Consider the following 20,818-nt stretch of genomic DNA (forward strand, 5'->3'; position numbering starts at 1 on the left):
CACTGCTCCAAACGATATCAAGTCAAAATTTCATAAATGACGGATCGGCCATTTACCAAGTGGGGACGTTTTTCTTTCTCCAAAGCGCACACACCAAACGCTACTAAATGCAACGATTGGGATTTCAACAATTTGGAGCAAAACACTGCTCCAAACGATATCAAGTCAAAATTCCATAAATGGCGGATCGGCCATTTACCAAGTGGGGACATTTTTCTTTCTCCAAAGTGCACACCCCAATCGCTACTAAATGCAACGATTGGGATTTCAGCAATTTGGAGCAAAACACTGCTCCAAACCTCTGGATTACCAAACGATATCAAGTCAAAATTCCATAAATGACGGATCGGCCATTTACCAAATAGGACGATAAATAATTTAAACTTCAATTTTATATTTGTCCAAAGTTATTTTCCTAAGGCAATCATAATAAAATTTTCAATTTTGATAGAATTGTGATGTATCCTTCTTGGTAGAAGCTTCCAATAGCTCTTTTTTAGTAAATATAAGGATTTATTTTTTGCCTCAACAAACATTATATTTTATTCCTCATATGACTTTGACTATTATCAAGGTTATTCCTATCATTTTATAGTGGGCAAAGTAAAAATAAGGGCTGTTAATATATGAAGAAAACGTATACAAAACATGAACAATTCGACAAGAGTTAATATCTGATTTGGTCCCTTGATTGTTAGGAATTTATAACTTTGGTTATCGACTTCTAAACTTGATCAATTTCATCCCCAACAATGCAATTTTTACCTAAAATAATTGTTTGTCCAAACAAAAATAGTCACGTGGTTATCTCTGTGTGTGTGTTCAAATGTGGTGATGCGCTCTCGTTCGGACTCATCTTGACCATTGGATTCGCTCAGATCAACAGTTGAAAATCAACGATGATTAGAAAAAATATGGTGGCATTTTGGTATTTTCCTACATCCTGTGTATTTCGGTGGTATACTAAGTGCCGAGGTGTGGTGCACTTGTAAGTGCTCTGTGATGCACTTTTGGGTGAATTGTGGTGTACCACAAAGTGTTGGTATGTGGTGCACTAATGGGAAAAATGCGGTGGCATTTTGATAATTTTCTTGCACCATGTATATTTCAGTGATCCCCTTAAGTATTAGGGTGTGGTGCACTAATGAGTTTTTTGTGGTGCACTTATGAGTTTTCTGTGGTATGCTTTTGAGTGTACTGTGGTGTATCACAAAGTGTGGTGCACTAACCGGAAAAAACGTAGTGGCATTTTGGTAATTTTCTTAACCATGTATATTTCGGTGGTGCACTTAGTGTTGAGAAGTGGTGCTCTTATGAGTGATCCATGGTGCACCTACGAGTGATCTATGTTGCACTAATAGTGGATGCACCACCGAGCAATGTAAATGCACCACGCTGCACGACCGTACAGGAAGAGCTGACCTCATGTGGACGTGAGAACTACTGCATGAATGCACAACAACTAGAATGCACCACAACTACTCCCAAGCATGCATGGAAGATGAACGGAGACCTTTGACAGAGCTAGAGTAGTTCTCGTGCATTTGTGGAGTAGTTGCAGTGCATTCATGCAGTTCTCACATTATTCCCTAAGGCATGATTCTCATATGAACGTTCTCGTATGAACGTTATATATATATATATATATATATATATATATATATATATATATATATATATATATATATATATATATATATATATATATATACACACACGGTTGAGTTCAAATGAGGACAACAATATATAGAGGACTGTGAGGACAAATAATGGGCACACAACAAATTAATACCAGACACACAACTTAATACATAATGGCACACAAGAATAAATGTAAACATCAGGTTTCGAACCCGGGCTCTATAAATTAACAAATCTAGCACGCGACATACAAACTGTGGCACACGACTACATTCGGCCATGCACACGACATACCGGCTAATGGCACACACTACATTTGTCCTCACAGTCCTCTATAATATACTTGTCCTCACACACACACACACACACACACACACACACACACACACACACACATACACACACACACACACACACACACACACACACACACACACACACACACACACACATATATATATATATATATATATATATATATATATATATATATGAGATATTAGAAACGTAAGATGAGCTCAGATCAGAGGGATGAAAATCAATGAATAGGAGAAATAACACCGATGGAAATTTCATAATTTCCTGCACCATGTATATTTTGGTGGAATACTACGTGCTAGTTTATGGTGCACTTATGAGTGCTCTATGTAGATAGAAATATGTAGAAATGCTAGCATATCGTGTGTTTGAGCTATTAGATGACTTGTTGATGTTGTATGATGTGTTGTTGATGATTTGGAAGTGGAAAATTGTCAGAAAATGCAATACAGGTGAAGAAGAAGCCTCTGGTGCACAACACAGTGCGCACCAGCTAGAGTCATGGGCCTAGCCAACGGCCCATGAGGGGAGCCGCTGGCTAGAGCCATGACGGGATGGCCCTAGGGCACGACCCTAGGCAAGGGCCGTAGCCCTAAGCCGCCGCCGAGCGGTCCCAAGCATCGCAGACCCTTGTGGCTCAGCTACATGTCGTTTCGGACCGGGAGTAGCAGGCCCTTGTGGCTCGAAACCTTTGGGCCGTCATGACGCACGTTTGGACTTTGATTTCGTTGAATTTGGATTAGAAATGAGCATTTTATGATAGAATTTGTGAAGCAAATGTGTCACAGTAATGTTCCGGTGTTTGAAAATGAGAAGCGTTAGACTTGGTTTTGTCTATGTGAATTTCTTGATACTATTCGATTGTTAAATTATGAAGCATGATCATTAATTGAGTAAGTCTTGTTAGAAAAGCATGCATAAGGTGTATGTTATGATTCATAGAGATTATTTGTCAAATTCCAAGTACTGAAGTGTACAGAGCATGTTAGTCTTGAATGTTCCAGAGAATGAGTCTAAGTTGATGTGGTTGAGTTCCAAATGCATGATGAATTATTGCTAAGTGTTTGATGAGGGTATTTGTCAGATTATGAATTTCAAGCATGATTATGTGTCTTTTGAGAGTTCACAGTAATACAGAATTGACGTAAGTTGTACAGTAAATTGCATTTGAAGCATATTATGTTTTAAAAGTGAATAAGTGACAAACGTGAGCCTAAGTATTATTTTCCAAAACTCATAAGCATGTGGAAAGTCATTATCTTGTTGCATTGAGAATTTGTTGAGAAGTTACGTGCATAAGTTTGCATAAGTAGAGGAGTTGCATGAGATATATATGCTATCTATATAAGTGAGGTTTTGGAGGACATGTTGGGACTATGTCCTTTCAGAGTAAAAGAGAAAGTAACGGACATTGCGATCCGACAGATTTATCATGTAACGCGGTGTATTCCCACGTTACGAGGTTGGAGACTACCTGCCAGGCTTGGAATCCAGGTTAGGGGGTGTGCACACTAAAAGTACGATACATAATTCCACAGAGCAAGCAAGCAAGAAAGAAAGATAAAGAACCAAGAGAGTGGTTCTGTGGGCGAGTTGAGTATGTGGCCGGCTAGATTGCCGAGCCGGTTAGGTCCATTCACGATTCGTGAAGACCTACCTCCCCACGAGTTAGAGGTTCCGTAGCTACGGATGTGGCGGATGCACCAGATTGCACCGTACGCTAAGGCTTCACTATGGCGGAGTACTTGCCTCGCACAAGAAGAGAAACGAGAAGTATGATAAAGTTTGAGCAAGAAAAAAATGGAGTCAAGAAACTCAAGAGAAAGAAACCGAGTCAAGAGACTCAAGAGAAAGAAAGCGAGTCATTGTGACTCTAAGAAACCTCCACAAGAAAAAGTATTCTTTTTACAAAAGAGTGTATATGTATATCTATACATTCCTAATCTAAAGCATCGTGTTCATTAGATTGCATAACGAGTATATGATTGCACGAGATTGCATAATGAGTATATGATTGCACTTGATTGTATGACGAGAGCTTGATAGCATGAGATTGTTTGTTAAGTTTATGTGTTAGCATGAGATTGTTATTGAGTTGATATACAGGGTTGAGTTTTGCTATGTTAAGTGTGTGGTAGTATGAGCATGTTGTTAGGTTTGATATCGTTGAAGTATGCCTATTTGATATTTTAGGTTGTGAGCATATAGAAAGCTTTGTGTTTAACTTAAGGTTTTGCCTAAGTGATTGAGATTGCTTAATTTGGGGATGTGAACAAATGTTTTTCCAAAGTATATACGGTAGTATTTTACATGGTTGAGTGGAGTTATACTTAGCTTCGTGCTAACGAGTGTTTTCTATTTGTCTATTTTCAAACCCCCTTTCAGGTGGGCCCAGCTCTTGAGAGTGCTCGAGTTAGACTAGTGTAGTTAATTGCTATTAGTCTAAACTCTTTTAATATATTATTGATGTTTTTGAGATTATGGATGTAGACACCTGTTGTTTTGTTGGTGATAGACACCGGGGTATTCTTCCCCCAAGTTTACTTTAATGTAGTAAGTTCTGGATAGTTAGTACCTTTTTAGCCTGTGCAGTCACCGGGTACGGTGATTGTGGCGGTGACATCCCTTTGTTTTGATGCTTAGTAAGTTAATGTGATTGATTAGTTGCATTATTTAAGTTAAGCATTTAATTTTAAGGTTTTAGAAAATTAGGGTGTTACAATGGCGATCCTCTGGAAACTCCCAAGATAACGGTAATCCCGTCGTTCGCCTAGAGGATCATAAGAGAACACCTTCCTCCCAACTTCAAATCCTCGAGTATCAAGCGGTTTGATGGCACGGATGGCCCATAGTTACATATCATGGCCTATTCGGCCACTATGATGCTACTGGGATCTTCAAAGGCCGCAATGTGCATGGCCTTCTTCTCCACCATGGCGGGGCAGGCCCAGAGGTGGTTCACAAATCTGAAGGGTAACACCATTGATTCCTTTCACGACTTGGCAGTGAAGTTTATCACCCATTTCAGGCGGGGAAAGAAAGGTCGGAAGCACTTCACACATCTCACCACCGTAAAGCAAGGAACAGGGGAATCCCTAACGGAGTTTTTAGTCTGCTGGCGGGCGAAAGAGGTAGACGTTGAAGACATAGATGATAAGTCGGCCATCATTATGTTCGTAGACGCTTTAAGTGCTGGAGAGCTCTATAAAAGTTTGAGACGCAAGACTCCAATCACATATGCCACACTAATGGCAAAGGTAGACAGAAATGCGGAAGCCGAGGACGCAAACAGACTCAAGGGGAGTGGAGAGGAGAGTCCCGCGAAGAAAACCCGGGCTGAGGAGTCCGCTAAGAAAAAGGGGACAAGCCCGCCGGCAGAAAAAAGTTCCCAGGGCAGGGAGAAGGTATTACCAGAAATCGGCTTCCAAACCCGATTGGAATCCAAAGGGCACCTCTCCCATGGGCCCCTCGTCGCCCTCGCGAGGGCCCCATTCACAGGCCCCCTCACCCCCCTTATTTAAACACGCCCAAGCGAGATACTTGTCTACGCAGAGGAAGGCTATGTTGTTTAAGCACTCGACCATCGCGGTCATGCTACGGTCCCCGTCCAGGGAAAGCATTGCCGATTCCACCATCGATACGGGAACAACACGGATGAATGCCAAACTTGACGAAAGGAGATAGATGCTCTCGTTTAGTTGGGCCAGTTGGGAAATTTCATCGGTTGGAACAGAATGCACCAGGAGAACGTATGGAAACGGGAGGTAACCGAACACCCCAGCCACCCAAATCCGTCTAGGGACAAACCTACCAAGGAAACCAGGGATAAGGGCAAGCGACCAGTCATAAATGTCATTTTTGGAGGAAGGGCCTCCGTAGGAGACGAGGAAGAGTATGTGGGGTCAGTAGAGGAATCACCCGTCTCCAAAAGATAGCGACGAGAAACTATCACCTTTTCGGATAACGACCTCCCGAGCCAGGGGATCTCATCCCGAGATGCCATGGTTATCTCGATGGGGGTAAACGAAACACTAGTAATACCAGAAGTAGCGTGAATGTGATGTATCAGGACGTGTTCCTAAAACTGGGGTTTGCTCAGGACCAGCTCCAAGTGGTTAAGACCCTACTCGTCGGATTCACCAGGGACACTTTCAAAGCTGAAGGAACCATATGTTTGCCCGTGGAGCTGGGTGTCTCCCCGAACGTACGCGAGGTGAAAATCAATTTAGTGGTGGTTAGGATAACCTATGACCATAACATCATCCTAGGAAGACCAGGGTTAGTAGACGTGGGAGGAATCTTGTCAATGGAACATCTGTGCTTAAAATTCTACACCCCTGCGGGAATGGGAGTAGTCCGAGGGGGCTGACAGTAGGCCTGAGAATATTACCGAAAAGCCTGTCGGCAAATGGGAGAAAAATGGTTACCTGTGAATACCGTGGGCGATAGAACAGGGAAAGAACAATCGTGGAATGGTCCAGAACCCGCTGTGGAACTAGAGGAGATAGCGCTGGACCCCTCCTCCCCGGATTGGACAGTAAAGATAGGAAGGGGTCTCGCTGAGGACCTTCGGGCTGAAATCGTGTAGGTCCTGAGGAACTACGTAGTGGTGTTTGCCTGGGGTCCTGAGGATATGCCCGGGGTAGACCAGTCAATAATCACGCACTAGTTGGCGATGGATCCCACGTTTAGGCCTTTCAAGCAGAAACACTGACACCTATCCATCGAGCGGAGGGCATTTGTAAAAAAGTAAGTGGAGACATTGTTGTCCATTAGCCACATAAGAGAGGTGATGTATCCGGAATGGTTGGCTAATGTGGTCCTGGCTCCGAAACCTCCTACATGGCGAATGTGTGTAGATTACACAGACTTGAATAAAGCATGCCCTCAGGCTCCCTTCCCGTTGCCATGCACATATCAGTAGGTAGATGAAACTGTGGGATGGAAGCTCCTAACTTCCTAAGTTTCATGGATGTCTTCAAAGGCTACCACAAGATTTTCATGGCTGAGGAAGATGAAGAGAAAACCGCTTTTGTGATCCCAGATCGGGTTTATTGCTATCGAGTGATGGTCTTTGGGTTGAAAATTCGGGAGCCACCTTCACTCGGATGGTAGCTGAGTTATTCAAGGACCTGTTGGGTAACATAATGGAAGCATATTTTGATGACATTCTCGTCAAGAGTAGGGAGGTAGAGACCCATCCCGAGTATTTGGCACGGTGTTTCGAGATCATGAGGCGACACAACCTACCTTTGAACCCGAAGAAGTGCACATTCGCAGTAAAGGGTGAGAAGTTCTTGGGCTTCATGGTAACTCACAGAGGGATAGAGGTTAACCCCGGAAAGGCCCAAAACATCCTGAACATGCAACCCCCTACGTCGATCAAGGACATACAAAGTTTGAACGGAAGGTTAGCAGCCCTAAGCCGCTTCGTGTCCAAATTGGCAGATAAATCATTACCCTTCTTCCATGTCATAAAGAGGAGGGAACACTTCTCCTGGACGACTGAGTGCCAAGAGGCATTCGACCACTTTAGAGCTTACTTAGCCTCGGCTCCCGTCCAATCCAAACCCTAGAAAGGGGAAACCTTGTGCGTCTACCTAGAGATAGCCCCGGCAGCCGTAAGCTCGGTCCTCCTAAGGGAAGAGGCTAGCGTCCAGAAACACATCTACTATGTTATCCGGGCCTTGCACGACGCTGAGCTAACGTATACCCCCTTGAGAAAATATGTGACACCCTGTAATCCGGATTTTATTAAGGGATTAATTAAGTAATTAATCCTAATTCAATTCCTTAAATTCCTGAAAATTCAATAGTTGGGGACTAGTAATTGACTAGTCAACCCAAGTCAAGGTATTGTACCTAAAGCTTTGTGAGTAGTTCCCTTGTTCCCTAACACCTCTTCATTGTAGTAAGGGTAAATTAGACATTTCCTTTATGATTGTATTCCAAGCTAACCTAGAAGATATCTTACATTTCTATCCTTACACTTTCAAAGCAAAAAGCTCTTCCTTCTCTCTAAAAACTTAGCTAGCTTTCTCTCCAAGCTAAGTTTAGACTTTCCAAGATCTTCAAAGTTTATCTTCAAGATTCCACCTTTCCTACCTTTGAGCATATAAGAGGGTAAGATCTATGTTCCTTTTGTGTTTTTAGTGTTTCCTAAGGTGTCTTTTCTTAAAGATGAAATCTTTATGATCTTTTGATGTGTTCTTGAAGTGGGTGTGGAAGGTGAACCTTGTTAGGAGCTTTGAGAAGTGTTAAGTGAAGGTTTTTGTCTACAAGAGGTAACCCATGCTCTACAAGATCTATTTTGCTTACCTATATGATGATTTCTTGGATTCTACATGTGATTGAAGATCTGATTCTAAGTTATGTTTCGGGAAAGATCTGTTGATATGAAATGTGAGTGTTGATGCATTGTCTTGTGAAAATGCATATCTAGAGCTTGTTATTAGGGTTCATGTATGCCATTTCTTGGCCATTCCTTTGATTAAAGTCATTTTGTTGTATTTTGTGAGATTTTGGATGTTTTGGACTTGAATTTGAGCTTGGTGTTAAAAATCCCCGAAGGGATATTTTTAGTACAGGATGTGTACCCGCGGGCAGAACGGCGGGCAGTGGCCTACCCACCGCCCCATCCGCGGGGAACAAGGCATGGGAGAGTGTGTTCCCGCGGGCGAAACCATGGGTGGGGGTCCACCCGTGGCCCCACCCGCGGGGAACATATGTGGCTTGTGTAGGGATTTGTTCCCCGTGATTCTGTTGACTCGATATTTGGTCTTTTGACTTCCCGATGTTCTTTTGTGGAACTATTTGAGCGTCTTCTTGATGTTTCGTATGTCTAGAACTATATGGTAGGATTCCATGTAGGTTTTGGTGTCTTGAATCGTGCTAAGTGTTCAACCTTGTGATTCGTTGAACCATGGTGAGTCTTGTGTGTTCTTTGGAACTACTTCTGGTTTACCCGTTTGATAAGCATGCTAGTTCGGTGTTTTAATGCTAGCGTGTGTGTTGTTTGTCCCTTCCTATTGTGGATGATAACTTGTGTTAATCATCGTTGTTGTCGGATTGTGATCCATTCCTTGATTGAGTATGGTTTCATATCTTCGTTGTGATCCGTTGATTGATTCCTATGATGGTGTTGTGTGTGTGGCTGTACCTGGATTGCACGATTAATGGTATAGGACATTAGTCACCAAGGTATGGCAGTGGTCCTCGTGGTGGCCATGACGCGATTATGGAGTTTGTGACCTGAGTGATGGGTTCACGTATTTCTTAGGTGGCATGTGTTGCTATGTGTGTGTTCGGTACCTCGTGTACTATGAATCGGTGGAATCGTTGGTGATCGTTGGTGGGGGATGATGGTCCCAGGAGGGAAAAGGTTAGACTTGGATGTACAGGGGTCCTGGAGGTAATGCTTGGAACTAGCTATAAGGTTGGGGGTAGCCGTAAGGTTGGAACCGAGCATAAGGAAGGCATATCAATTCGTGATGGGTGATGTCACGAAGGCAAGTGTTGCCGTTGTGTAATCTCTATATTCGTGACAAGTGATGTTGCAAAGGCATGTGTTGCCATTGTATGTCTCTTATTCTCTTATGTCATGCATGTCAGGTGTTATTCTACTAAGTGATGGTAGAATACATCTTGAGCCGTTCTTGTGAGTCGTTGTACTTCTTGTGGTCTTGGGATGTGTTCCCCTGTCTTCGTTGTGAGTGTATTGAGTCTTGTGATTGACTTCTATCTTGGCTTTTGAACTTATATATACTATATTCCATTTCGCAAATGATTTTGTATATATATATATATATATATATCCTATATATGTATGATATTTCACATGTATTGGTGGGTTACCAGCATTATTCACTGACCGAGCGTCGTCCCATATATTTATGTGTTTCTTTCAGGTTCCGAGTAGAGGCGAGCGCGGTCTAGTGATGGCTAGCATAGATCCCTCGACCTTGTAGTTGTTTTGGCCTGTGTGCCTATGTTGGATTTAGTCTTGTTGTCGTTTGACCTTATCCTTTGTAGACATATTATGTTGATGTTGTTTACGCCTGTGCGTTCACCATAGTGTGGGCGTGGCATAACACTCTACGTTTTCCATCTATTTCATATCTAGACTTCCGCTGTGTATGCTTATTATGGTTAGATTATCTGCATGATTAAGTTTTAAATTGATATGGAAATTGGGGGTGTTACAAAATAGTCTATGCACTAATTCGGACAATAAGGAAATTGGTGTACTATTTTCAAGCCCACAATGTGGTGGCATTAACAAATCAGCCTCTCGGCTCGGTCATGAGAAACCCTGTGTCATCTGGACAAATGGTAAAATGGGCTATCGAGCTCACCCAGTACAGACCTCAGACAACCATCAAAGAACATGCACTAGCTGACTTCATAGTGGAATGCACAATCCAAGAAGGAAAAGAGGAAAGAACTAAATGGCTAAAGATGCCCCCACGGGAGTGGGAGATGTTCACTGACGGAGCCTCCAGCGGAAAAGGTTGTGGGGGAGGTGTAGTATTTGTATCACCTGAAGGGTTCAAGATGTACCGGGCGTTCTGCTTGAATTTCCAATTGTCTAATAACGTGGCAGAATATGAGGTCCTGATCGGTGAGTTGAGATTCGCGAAAGCGTTATCGGCGCGCCGCTTGAGGATTAGGTCCGGCTCCCGGTTGGTAGTAGGGCAGGTCAATAACCCCAACATCGAGAGAGACGATGTGCTACCCATCCTCCCTCCGTAAGACGGGTAGATGCATAAAATGATCTTGTATAAAACTAATAGTGCTACTCCGAATGAGCCGACGCGAACAACGAAAGTGGTAGCAATGGCCTCTTCCGATCGGGTAATAGAAGGTAAATTGTTCAAGTTATCTTTCGGGGATCCATTATTGAAATGTCTCACCTGAACGGAAGCCAAACGAGTAATGTCCGAGATACATGAGGGTACTTGTGTCACCCACTAAGGGGCGAAAACACTTGCCAGAAAGATAATCTTGCAGGGATACTACAGGCCCCGCACTAGGGCCGATTGCCTGGAATATGTGAGAAAGTGCCAAGTCTGCCAACAGTTTGCGGTTTTACCAGGAAGGCATGCATCTTACTATACCCCAGTCACTTCGGCCATTCCATTTACGAGGTGGGGAATCGATCTACTAGGACCCTTCCCAAAAGGAAAAGGCGGGTTGAAATTCATAATAGTGGCCATCAACTACTTCACTAAGTGGGTGGAAGCAGATCCCCTTGCCTCCATCACCGAACATCAATGTCGCAAGTTTGTTTGGAAAAACATATTCACGAGATTTGGATTACCATTGCGAATCGTGTCAGATAACGGTAAGCAATTTGACAACCCCGACTTCGGGAGGTTCTGTGCTTATTTTGGGATAGAGCTTACCAAGGGGGCGGTGGCATATCCGCAAGCGAATAGACAGGTACGAGGAGTTGTCTTCTATCTTTTGGGCATACCGAACCACACCAAGAAAGGCGACGGATGAAACACCTTTTGCCCCTTACCTACGACTGCAAAGCTAGGGTCTCGGTAGAGGCATCTGTGGCGTCCGGTAGGATGGTACGGTATGACCCCGAGCAGAACGACGAGAACCTTAGGATCGAGTTGACTCTATCGGAGGATAGGAGGGAGCAAGCTCGCAAGAACATAGCGGAGTACCAAAGAATTACCAAACGACAACATGATTCCCGGGTATGCCCGCAGTAATTCCAGGGTGGGTGATTTGGTCCTCAGAAGAAGAGAAGCTAGCGAACCCCTCCAGGGGGTAAACTAACCAAAAATTGGGAGGGGCCTTACAAGGTGGCGGTCATTGTGCAAGACGGCACCTATAAGCTGGTTGACAAATGGAATTTTTTACCTCCACTTGTAGTGTAGTGGGATGGAATGATGGAAAGTGTATACAGGGGGGGGGGGGCATTATTCCACATCTTAAATACTAAAGATGCACAGGCGGGAAAACTAAACCATTCAACAAAGTATAAAGAGTCAAGGCACACAGGCCGCTCAAAAGGCTCACAGGCCAACAACAAAACGTCAAGACAAGGTGACTAGGCTATCTATCGCTCTAAGTCTAGCGCTCTCGGACATCTACTCAAAACCTGTAGAACAAGGAAAGCATAACATGGGGATGACACCCGGTCAGCGAACATTGCTGGTAACCCATCAATACGCGTTAAATAACATATATAGATAAGTATAAGTCAACACCTTTTTCGAAACGAAATACAGTATATATCATTTCAAAAGCCAAGAGAGAAGTCAACTTCAAGGACTCATTCACACTCTCAAAAGGAAAGGAAATCAACATCCTTACGACATTAACAAGACAAGCATCATGAAAGACAAAACAACTCAAGATGCATTGTACTGATCACAAAGTAGAATACATCAAGACATGCTCAATAGCAAAGATTACACATTCACACATTGGCAACTCCATGCCACAGTGATAACTACATATCACAAGTATCATAGTTCCAACCTTATGCCCTATTCCAACCTTATGGCTACCCCCGACCTTATTTTGGTTCCAACCTTTACCTCCTAGTGCCACCCTGTACTTCTGAGTCCAACCTTTTGCCTCCGGGGACCGTCACCCCCCCCCCCCCCGGCGACACTCCTATTCACCACCGATCTCTCAGTACACGAGGGTACCATTAAATATCATATCACAAAACCACCAATCTCGTGAGTAAAGCTCAAGTAACAAACCACCAATCTCAAACATAATCACACAATTCATCATCATTACCAAGAAGACTAAGGTTCCACAATAACCTTAATCAAGTATCAATCAAAGGTTACAACGATTACAAACGTTCATATCATAGGAATCAATCAATGGATCACAACAAAGATATGAAACCATACTCAACAACGAAGGATCACAATTCGACACCAAACGATGGTCAACACAAGTTGCCAATCCCAATAAGAAGGAACAAGCCGCACATACTAGCATTTCAACATCAAACTAGCATGCTTATCAAACGGGTAAACCAAAAATAGTTCCAAAGAAAATTCAAGACTCACAATTAGCCCAACGAATCACAAAGTTGGACCCTTACCACGATTCAAGACACCAAATCCTACATGGATTCCTAACATACCGTTCTAGACATACGAAACATCAAGAGGACTCACAATTAGCCCAATAAAACAACATCGGGAGGTCAAAACATCGATACAGAGTCAAAAGAATCATGGGGAACAAATCTCCGCCCGACATCACAAGTGTTCCCCGCGGGTGGGGACACGGGTGGACCTTCGCCCGCGGTTCCACCCGCGAGTACATACCCATGAGCCTTTCGTTCCCCGCGGGTGGGGCGGCGGGTAGGCCTCTGCCCGCCGTTCCGCCCATGGGTGCCACACCCTATACACCATAATCCCTTTGGGGATTTTCAACAACAAGTCCAAAACACCCAAAATCTCACACAAAACAACAATATGACTTAAACCCAAGAAATAGCCAAGCAATAGCATTCAAGAACCCTAAGAACAAGCTCTAAACATGCATCACCACAAGACAATGCATCAAATCTCACATTTCAACTCAAGAATCACAAGTAGAAGCCAAGAAATCATCATATAAGTAAGAAAATAGGTTTTGTAAAGCATGGGTTACCTTTGTAGCCTAAAACTTCTCTTTCTCACCCTTAGAAAGCCTCTCCTAAAGCTCTTCTTCCACACCAACTTCATAAACAAACCAAAAGACAACAAAGATTCTAATTTTTTGAAAAAGACATCTAAAAGGAGGTTAAAAACACCAAAAGAGCAAGGATCTTACCCTCCCCTATGCTCAAGATAAGGAAAGTAGGAATCTTGGAAGACAACTTGCAAGATTTAGGATGCTCAAATTCTAGCTTGGAGAAGAAGCTACACCTTTATAGAGAGAAGTTAGAGATTTTGTGTTTAGATTGTAGGTGAATGAAATGAAGGGATGTTGCTAGGTTAGCTTGAACCACAAACCTTAGGTAGAAAGACACCTCTACCCTTATTAAAGTTGGAAGAATAAGGAAAGAAAGGCACAACCCAAGAAGCATAATGTACAACCCTTTGACCTTGAATGACTAGTTAAATTCTAGTCCCTCGACTATTGAATTTAAGGATTTTTAGGAATAAATTAACAAAGAGAATAGGATTAATGCTCTAATTAATCCTTGATTAGAGTTTGAATTTACGGGGTGTCACATCCTCTCCCCCTAACAAGAAGCTTCGTCCTCGAAGCTTGGGCACAACGAGTTCAAACAAACGGGAAACAACGAATCAACCATGTGAAAAAAGGAAAACAAAAATACCATTTATCCAAAACTTCAAGGATACAAAAGGTGTAATGTAACAGCCCGTGTTACGGCCTTTAATCCCGGAGTAAATATCTAACTGATTCCATTAATAATAATTAGAAAAGATTTAACTTAGTTAGGATTTCCTCTAATTAATTGATGTGGCCTACCATGGAACATGGACCCGTATCCTTAAACCAAATCCTTAATCCTATAAGAAATAGGATAAGTGGATCCCTACTATTCAGACCCAAGTTGGGATTCCTAAATCTATATATAGGGACTTAGGAAGCATTTAGAAACGCTACCACAGTTAATTCTACCACACAAGATATTTCTAGGAACCCCCCTGCCACCAAACGTAGGAGAACCCACGGGAAGAAGATCTTAGAGAAAGAACCTTAGTAGCCAAGGATATTGATTAAGGCTAAGAGGTAACCCATGTCTCAACAAAACCTATTTTCCTCACTATATCTTATTCACTGGCTCCTTTGATATATGATTCTGTGCTTGAGTCTTGATAGAGCTTTGCCTAAGGTTTATATTGTATTTATGTGATAATCTTGATGTTTATGTGGTAATCTTGATGTTCTCGATACGATGATCTATTATATGAACGATCTTATATTTTGATTATGTCTAGAGCCCTAGGGTTATAACATGGATTTCGTATTATGATATTCTTAGTGTGTTTGGGTGGGATTTTGCATGATCGGGTGTTGAGTCTAGCCTAGGACTTGTGTTTAGGTCTTGCATATAGAGTTCTTCATGTTCTTGTGGTTCTGGATGCTCCTGGACCATTATATGATTGATGTTAGGTCCTAGCATGTTTAGGAATTGTGTTTGAACGTATTTGTTGTGATTCTTGGTTTAATTCCGTTACTTGAATACGTGGTGTTGTCGTTATTGTTTGAATGTGTCTGGACATGGTTTCGGGTTCCACGAAAGATCCCGGGACCGAAATATTACATACAAGTCAGTAGGGGGTAGGTGGGGGTAGGGGTTCCCGCCACCTACCCGCTGCCCCTTGCCAGGTTTCCAGCGGGCAGCCGGCGGGCAGGCGACTGCCCGTCGGGTACCCGCTGGAAACTATAGCCGCCGCCGGCGGGTGGTCGGCGGGTGGTCCTCCACCCGCTGGAAAAGTGGTAGGTATTGTGATGTTTTCTCCGTGTCCCGTTGTACCTCGTTTGTCGTGTATGGGTCTCGTTTGGTGTTTTAGGTATTGTTCTAGGATTTTATGTGTATTACGTGTCATTGTTGTTGTGTCTTGCTTGTTACGTGTTTATGTGTTGATTGATTGATGATAATGAGTATTGGGGTCATTGCGCAATGACCAGTGTGACTAATAATGATGTTAATGATGATGATGAGATTGTGATTGGTGGAAAATAAACTGTTGGCGGTTGGCACCACTTGTGCCAAGTCATTGTACTAAAGGTACAGGCCATAGCGGCGACTGTGCTAAAGGCACACACCCACCTTCGACTTGCTTGCTTTAGGCATGGGTCAGGTTATAAGTGTTGCAGTGTCATGTTAGAGCTATATGCGCTAACCCCTTGATATTGGCACTAAAGGTGCGGATCATTGAATGGCACTACGACACCATCTTGATATGTTGGTGGTTGAAAGGTGGGTTCGTCGGTGGGGGCATGTAGTTGCCCGGAGGCATAAGTGGTAGGGATATAAGGGTGGCCTAGAGGTATAGGTTGGAATTGATATAAGGACGGGGGAGAGTTATACGGTTGGAACTTGGTATAAGGTTGGAGAATAAATTGTGTGCGTTGTTGACTACTTGCCGTTTGATTGTATTGAATACCTTAGTTAGTTGGATGCTTACCTGCCTATTATGTCTTGCATTGCATGTTTAGTTCTTATGATTATTCTATGATATTGAGTCTATTAATATTCCTTGAGTCTTGATCTTGGATTTAAACTAGAGTCTCGTAAGTATATATGTATTCCAGTTTCAAAATGAGTTTCTTATATCTACCTATATTGTACTTAAGGCGTTGGAGTGGGTTACCAGCATTATTCGCTGACGGTTGTTATACCGAATGTTTTTCAGGTGATGAGCTTTAGCTTCGCAGCACGCTAGTTAGAGCCTTGGCTTAGTTTAGTTAGTCTTAACTCAGTCGATGGCCTACGTGCCTTGGGATTGTATTGAATACTGATTTGAGGATTTCTTATGCTTGATTAGTTTAGCCTGTGCACCTAGGTTCTAAACCTAGGTGTGGCATAGCACCCCGACTCTTATGGATAGTATTATGCTCTATTTGGGAATTAAATCAATGGATTCGCCTTTATTTTACAAGTTTTAAATATTTCATAATTAGGGGTGTTACATGTAAGGTTTGCAAAAAGTCAAGACATTGCAAGGTTTTAATAAGATCACAAAAGTAATTCCTTGAGCAACACAAACGCTAAGGCCAAGACAACGACAACTAGAGTCTTCTAAACCACACCTAAACTCAAGCAACTGAATTCTACCTAGGCAAAACACTAAACTAACTATCCAAGCAGCTAACTAACAAACAGGATAAGAAAGAAAGAGCAACAATCACAACCAACAAACAAAAACTACTAAACGGACAACAGCAAACGAGAAGGAAACGAGCTTACCCCAACACTAGTTTAAAAGAACTCACTCTCCGACTCCTCGGCATCCTCGTCCGAGTCTTCCTTAGCTCTACCACGGCTAGAACTGGCCTACAACTGGTCCAATCTCTGGTTGACAGCGACGAACTGAGTCTTCATGAAAGCGAAACCTTCCTCTATCATCCGGTTCTGCTGACGAAGAAGGGTGACCACACGCTCCTCGTGTGTCATAGCATCATGCTCCGATTTGGTTCTCGCTTCCTTTCTCCGTATGTTCTCTTCACTTTCGGAGTCGCTCTCCTCGACCTCTTCGGCTTCTTCTCCACCTTCTTCCTCTTCCCGTTCCTCTTCACCTGCACCCCAACATCTCCTCCCAAGCTCTGAACCGTTAGGTTCAACTTCCCAACAGGAATTTCGAGCTCTGCAACCAACAAACTCCTCTCAGCAGGGGCTTTTCTGGCGACCTCTTCAAGAGTAATGTACTCTCCATCATCCAGCTGGAACAGGTTGCAACTACGGAGGTTTGTGGCATCCAAAACCATCTTGCCCACCGACTTAGGCACACAACCAACAACACTCACTCCCTTTTTAGCAAAGATCCAGCTTAAAACCATGCCATAAGGCAAACTCTTGCGGTTATGATCTTGACAAAAGATCATGTGTTGCAGCATTAACGCAGGCAAGTTGAACTTCACCATATTTTCTTCAGACAAAAAGCAAACGTGCACTCCAACTTTCCCAACAAACGACTCTTATTATTATTGGGCAACAAACAGTCAGAAACAAGCATGACAAAAATCTGTTGTTCAGCAGATAACCACTTCCTCTCCGGTCTCATGGCATGAGTAAAACCACTAGCTCTTCCAAAAAGGTAACTCAGATAATTCCGATAACTCATGTTATCCGTCTCAATCCAAGAGTCACCACTATACTGCGAGACTCCCGTAGTTGTTAAACTCAAAAGCTGAGCCAACCTTTTCTCAGTCAAAACAAGCTTTACACCTCCCACCTTAGAGGTAAACTCCAACCTTCCACTATCTTTAGTCACACTCATGTGACGGTAGAATTCTTTCACCAAGCTTGGGTAAGTCTCGGTCCTAATGGCGAGAAACCCATCCAACAACCCTTGGTAGTTCAAAATTTCCAACAAAGAACTCGAAAAAGAGTCGGGGTCAAAAGCTTTACCTTCCAAGACTAGGTACTGGCCATCCACCCATTCCACTCTTCTCATCAAATTAGACCTCCTAGGCATAATTTTGAGATGAACCAAACTTCATCCTCTTTTCTCTTCCTTTTTCTCTCTTTCTTCTTCTTGCTTGACTTCTCGGCGAGTCGGACAGCAGGTCACGGCGACGGCGGCGGCTTCAAGCTGCGACGCGGCGACGACTTCGGGCGGTGGTTGAACGGCGACGGCAGGGGGTGACCGACGGTCGGAGGGTTGTCGACGGGTGGAGGTGGGTCGGCTGCTACTCGCGGGTGGGGGAGAAGACAAGAGGGGAAGGGTTTTGGGAATTTGGGGAAATTTGGGAGGAAAAAGATTTTAATTTGGGGATTTTAGGTAGGTTGGAAATTATAGATTAAAAGGAGTTTAAGTGGGATAAAGTTCAAGAAACACAATTGGTTTAGATGGTTCAAGGGTTGGGTTAGAAACTTGTACACTTGGGTTCGAATTAAATCCTTTTAGCTTTTTAGGCTTCACTTGTAGGGATTTCCTAAAGGTTGACTATTCCAAATTTTAAGTTAACAAATTAGGCTTAGACGACCCGAAAGAATGAGGTTTGAGTTAAAAGTACACTCGTAAGGCTTCGGGATTAAAATTAACATTAAACCACTCAGAATCAACAAGCAAACCACAAGAGAATACTCACTCGAAAGATACAAGAGAACCACACAGCAAAGGATAAGGAAACACAAGAAAGGCATACTCTCAAGGTAAAGGTAAGCTTAAGATAGGTTACCTGCCATCTCTTCCTCCACCAAACCCTCAGACTCGGCCTGAGACAGGCCCATCACGAACACTCGGCCCGAAGGCTTTGCCCCAGCTACACCTCGACTAGAACTCCCTCCCGAGGGTCCACTAGGTCTCACACCGGATGGCAAGGCTCTCTGATTAGCTTGGAGAGGACACACGAACGCTTTGTGTCCCCTTTCTCCGCACTTGTAGCACCGCAACGCGTTCCCTTGGCAATCCTTCCTCACATGGTCCTTCCCACATCTCTTGCATGCAAAAGTCCTCTCTTGAGCTCCACTCTCGACCCGAGTTGGTCCTTGAGGCGGAGAGGGGGCGGGGCTGGCTCGGAAGTCTTGTCTCGGCTTCTTGAAACTGTGGGACCCACATCCTTCATTCCTCCTCTTGGCAAACTCAAACGACCCTCGCTCTAGCTGTTGCACACGATACAGATCGGCTGCGCTCAGATAAGCCTCTTTCAGGGTCCTCGGCTTGCTCACAGTTAACGCCTTCCGGGCTTCATAGTTGAGCCCCGCCACAAACTTCTCCACCTTTGCGAGCTCGGTGGGGACCAACATCCTAACAAAACGGGCAAGCTCCAAGAAGCGCTTGTGGAGATGCAAGAACTCCTCGTACATGGCGGCTCGGACGTGCGATGGATAAAACCTCTCCCTCATCCTGTCCTTCAAGGCTGTCCAGTCGAAGTCGGGTTCTTCTTGACACGCGGGACCCTCGTGTACCCACCAGAGATCGACCTCGTGACTGAAGTAGAAAGAAGCCAGCTCTAATCGGCGATCCTCGGGGCAACCCACAACGGTGAAGATCTTATCGAGGGAACGGATCCACTCCTCGAGTATCACTGGGTCCTCCTCTCTAGCGAACACCGGTGGCCTATGTCCCGAGACTAAACGTCCCACATCCCGATTCCCGGCAGGCTGCGGCTGAGGTGCAGGATGATTGTTGTGCAGAAGGGCTTCACTTAGTGTCTGCATTGTTTGCGTTAGATGTTGCAAGTTTTGAGCCAGCTGCTCGTTGGTCGGTGTCTTGGGCGTACGGGCGTGATGGCGAGGCGGAGCCATGGCGATACTTCTACAAAAACAACACGGTTACGATAGGCACAAACAAGCATCGCACCCTTACCTGACGCTAACTACGAGAATGCTAAAACGAAACAGGAGCAACAAAGTAAACATAACAAATGGTAAACAACAGACAGCTCACCACGCGTCCTAAAAGTCCTAAGTCCTAACACTCAGATACTTAAAGGTCATCTTAGGGTCTCAAACCAGACTTAACTTCTTAAAGTTCAGACTCTAACATCCTAGGCTCAAACCTAGGCTCTAATACAACCAACTGTAACACCCCCGATTTTTACCACATTTTTAAAACTTAAATGCAAGAGATAAACAATCTAATCATCCGTAATCATTAAGCGGAAGCAAGTTATACGGGGGTGTAACACCCCAGATTTTCAAGGCTTTTTAAAACTTATAATAAAGGTAGAATCTCATTAAATCCCAAGAAATAAATACAAGCGTACGGGGTGCTATGCCACACCTGGGCTAGAGAACCCAAGTGCACAGGCTAACTAACTAATATCCTCAAAGCGTAATTACGTCAACGTGGCACGCAGGCCAAAAGGGAAAACTGTCTACTTCTATACTCCAAGTTCTAGCGCGCTCCAGTGACTTAATCTTCTGTGCCTGAAAGCCAAATATATCTGTTCAGCGAGAGATGCTGGTAACCCACTCCAACGCGTTGAAATACGATACATATAGAGGTATATATAGATATACGAAAACCATTTTGAGCATGAAGATATATCCTACGAACACTAGCTTTAAAACCGTGAATGACTCGACAGATAAGGCCAGACACAAGCACAGTTATAACGAGCATATGCAGTTCACAACAGATAAGGCAGATAAGGCAAAGCATAAACAATGATCATAACCCAACATGAACAATCCCCAATATAAATCCCATAGTCACATTCCCCAAGACACTCGTAATCA

General features: G+C 43.6%; 1 protein-coding gene across 1 annotated transcript; it reads right to left on the minus strand.

Moving 5' to 3' along the window:
* Positions 1 to 18,799: 18,799 nt before the first annotated feature.
* Positions 18,800 to 19,882, minus strand: LOC109162693. The gene has a single exon (XM_019311377.1). It carries the CDS (start codon positions 19,880 to 19,882, stop codon positions 18,800 to 18,802), a length of 1,083 nt encoding a protein of 360 aa, XP_019166922.1.
* Positions 19,883 to 20,818: the final 936 nt, after the last annotated feature.

The sequence above is a fragment of the Ipomoea nil genome, unplaced genomic scaffold (genome assembly GCF_001879475.1).
Source record: "Ipomoea nil cultivar Tokyo-kokei standard unplaced genomic scaffold, Asagao_1.1 scaffold2957, whole genome shotgun sequence".
Taxonomy (NCBI): Eukaryota; Viridiplantae; Streptophyta; class Magnoliopsida; order Solanales; family Convolvulaceae; genus Ipomoea; species Ipomoea nil.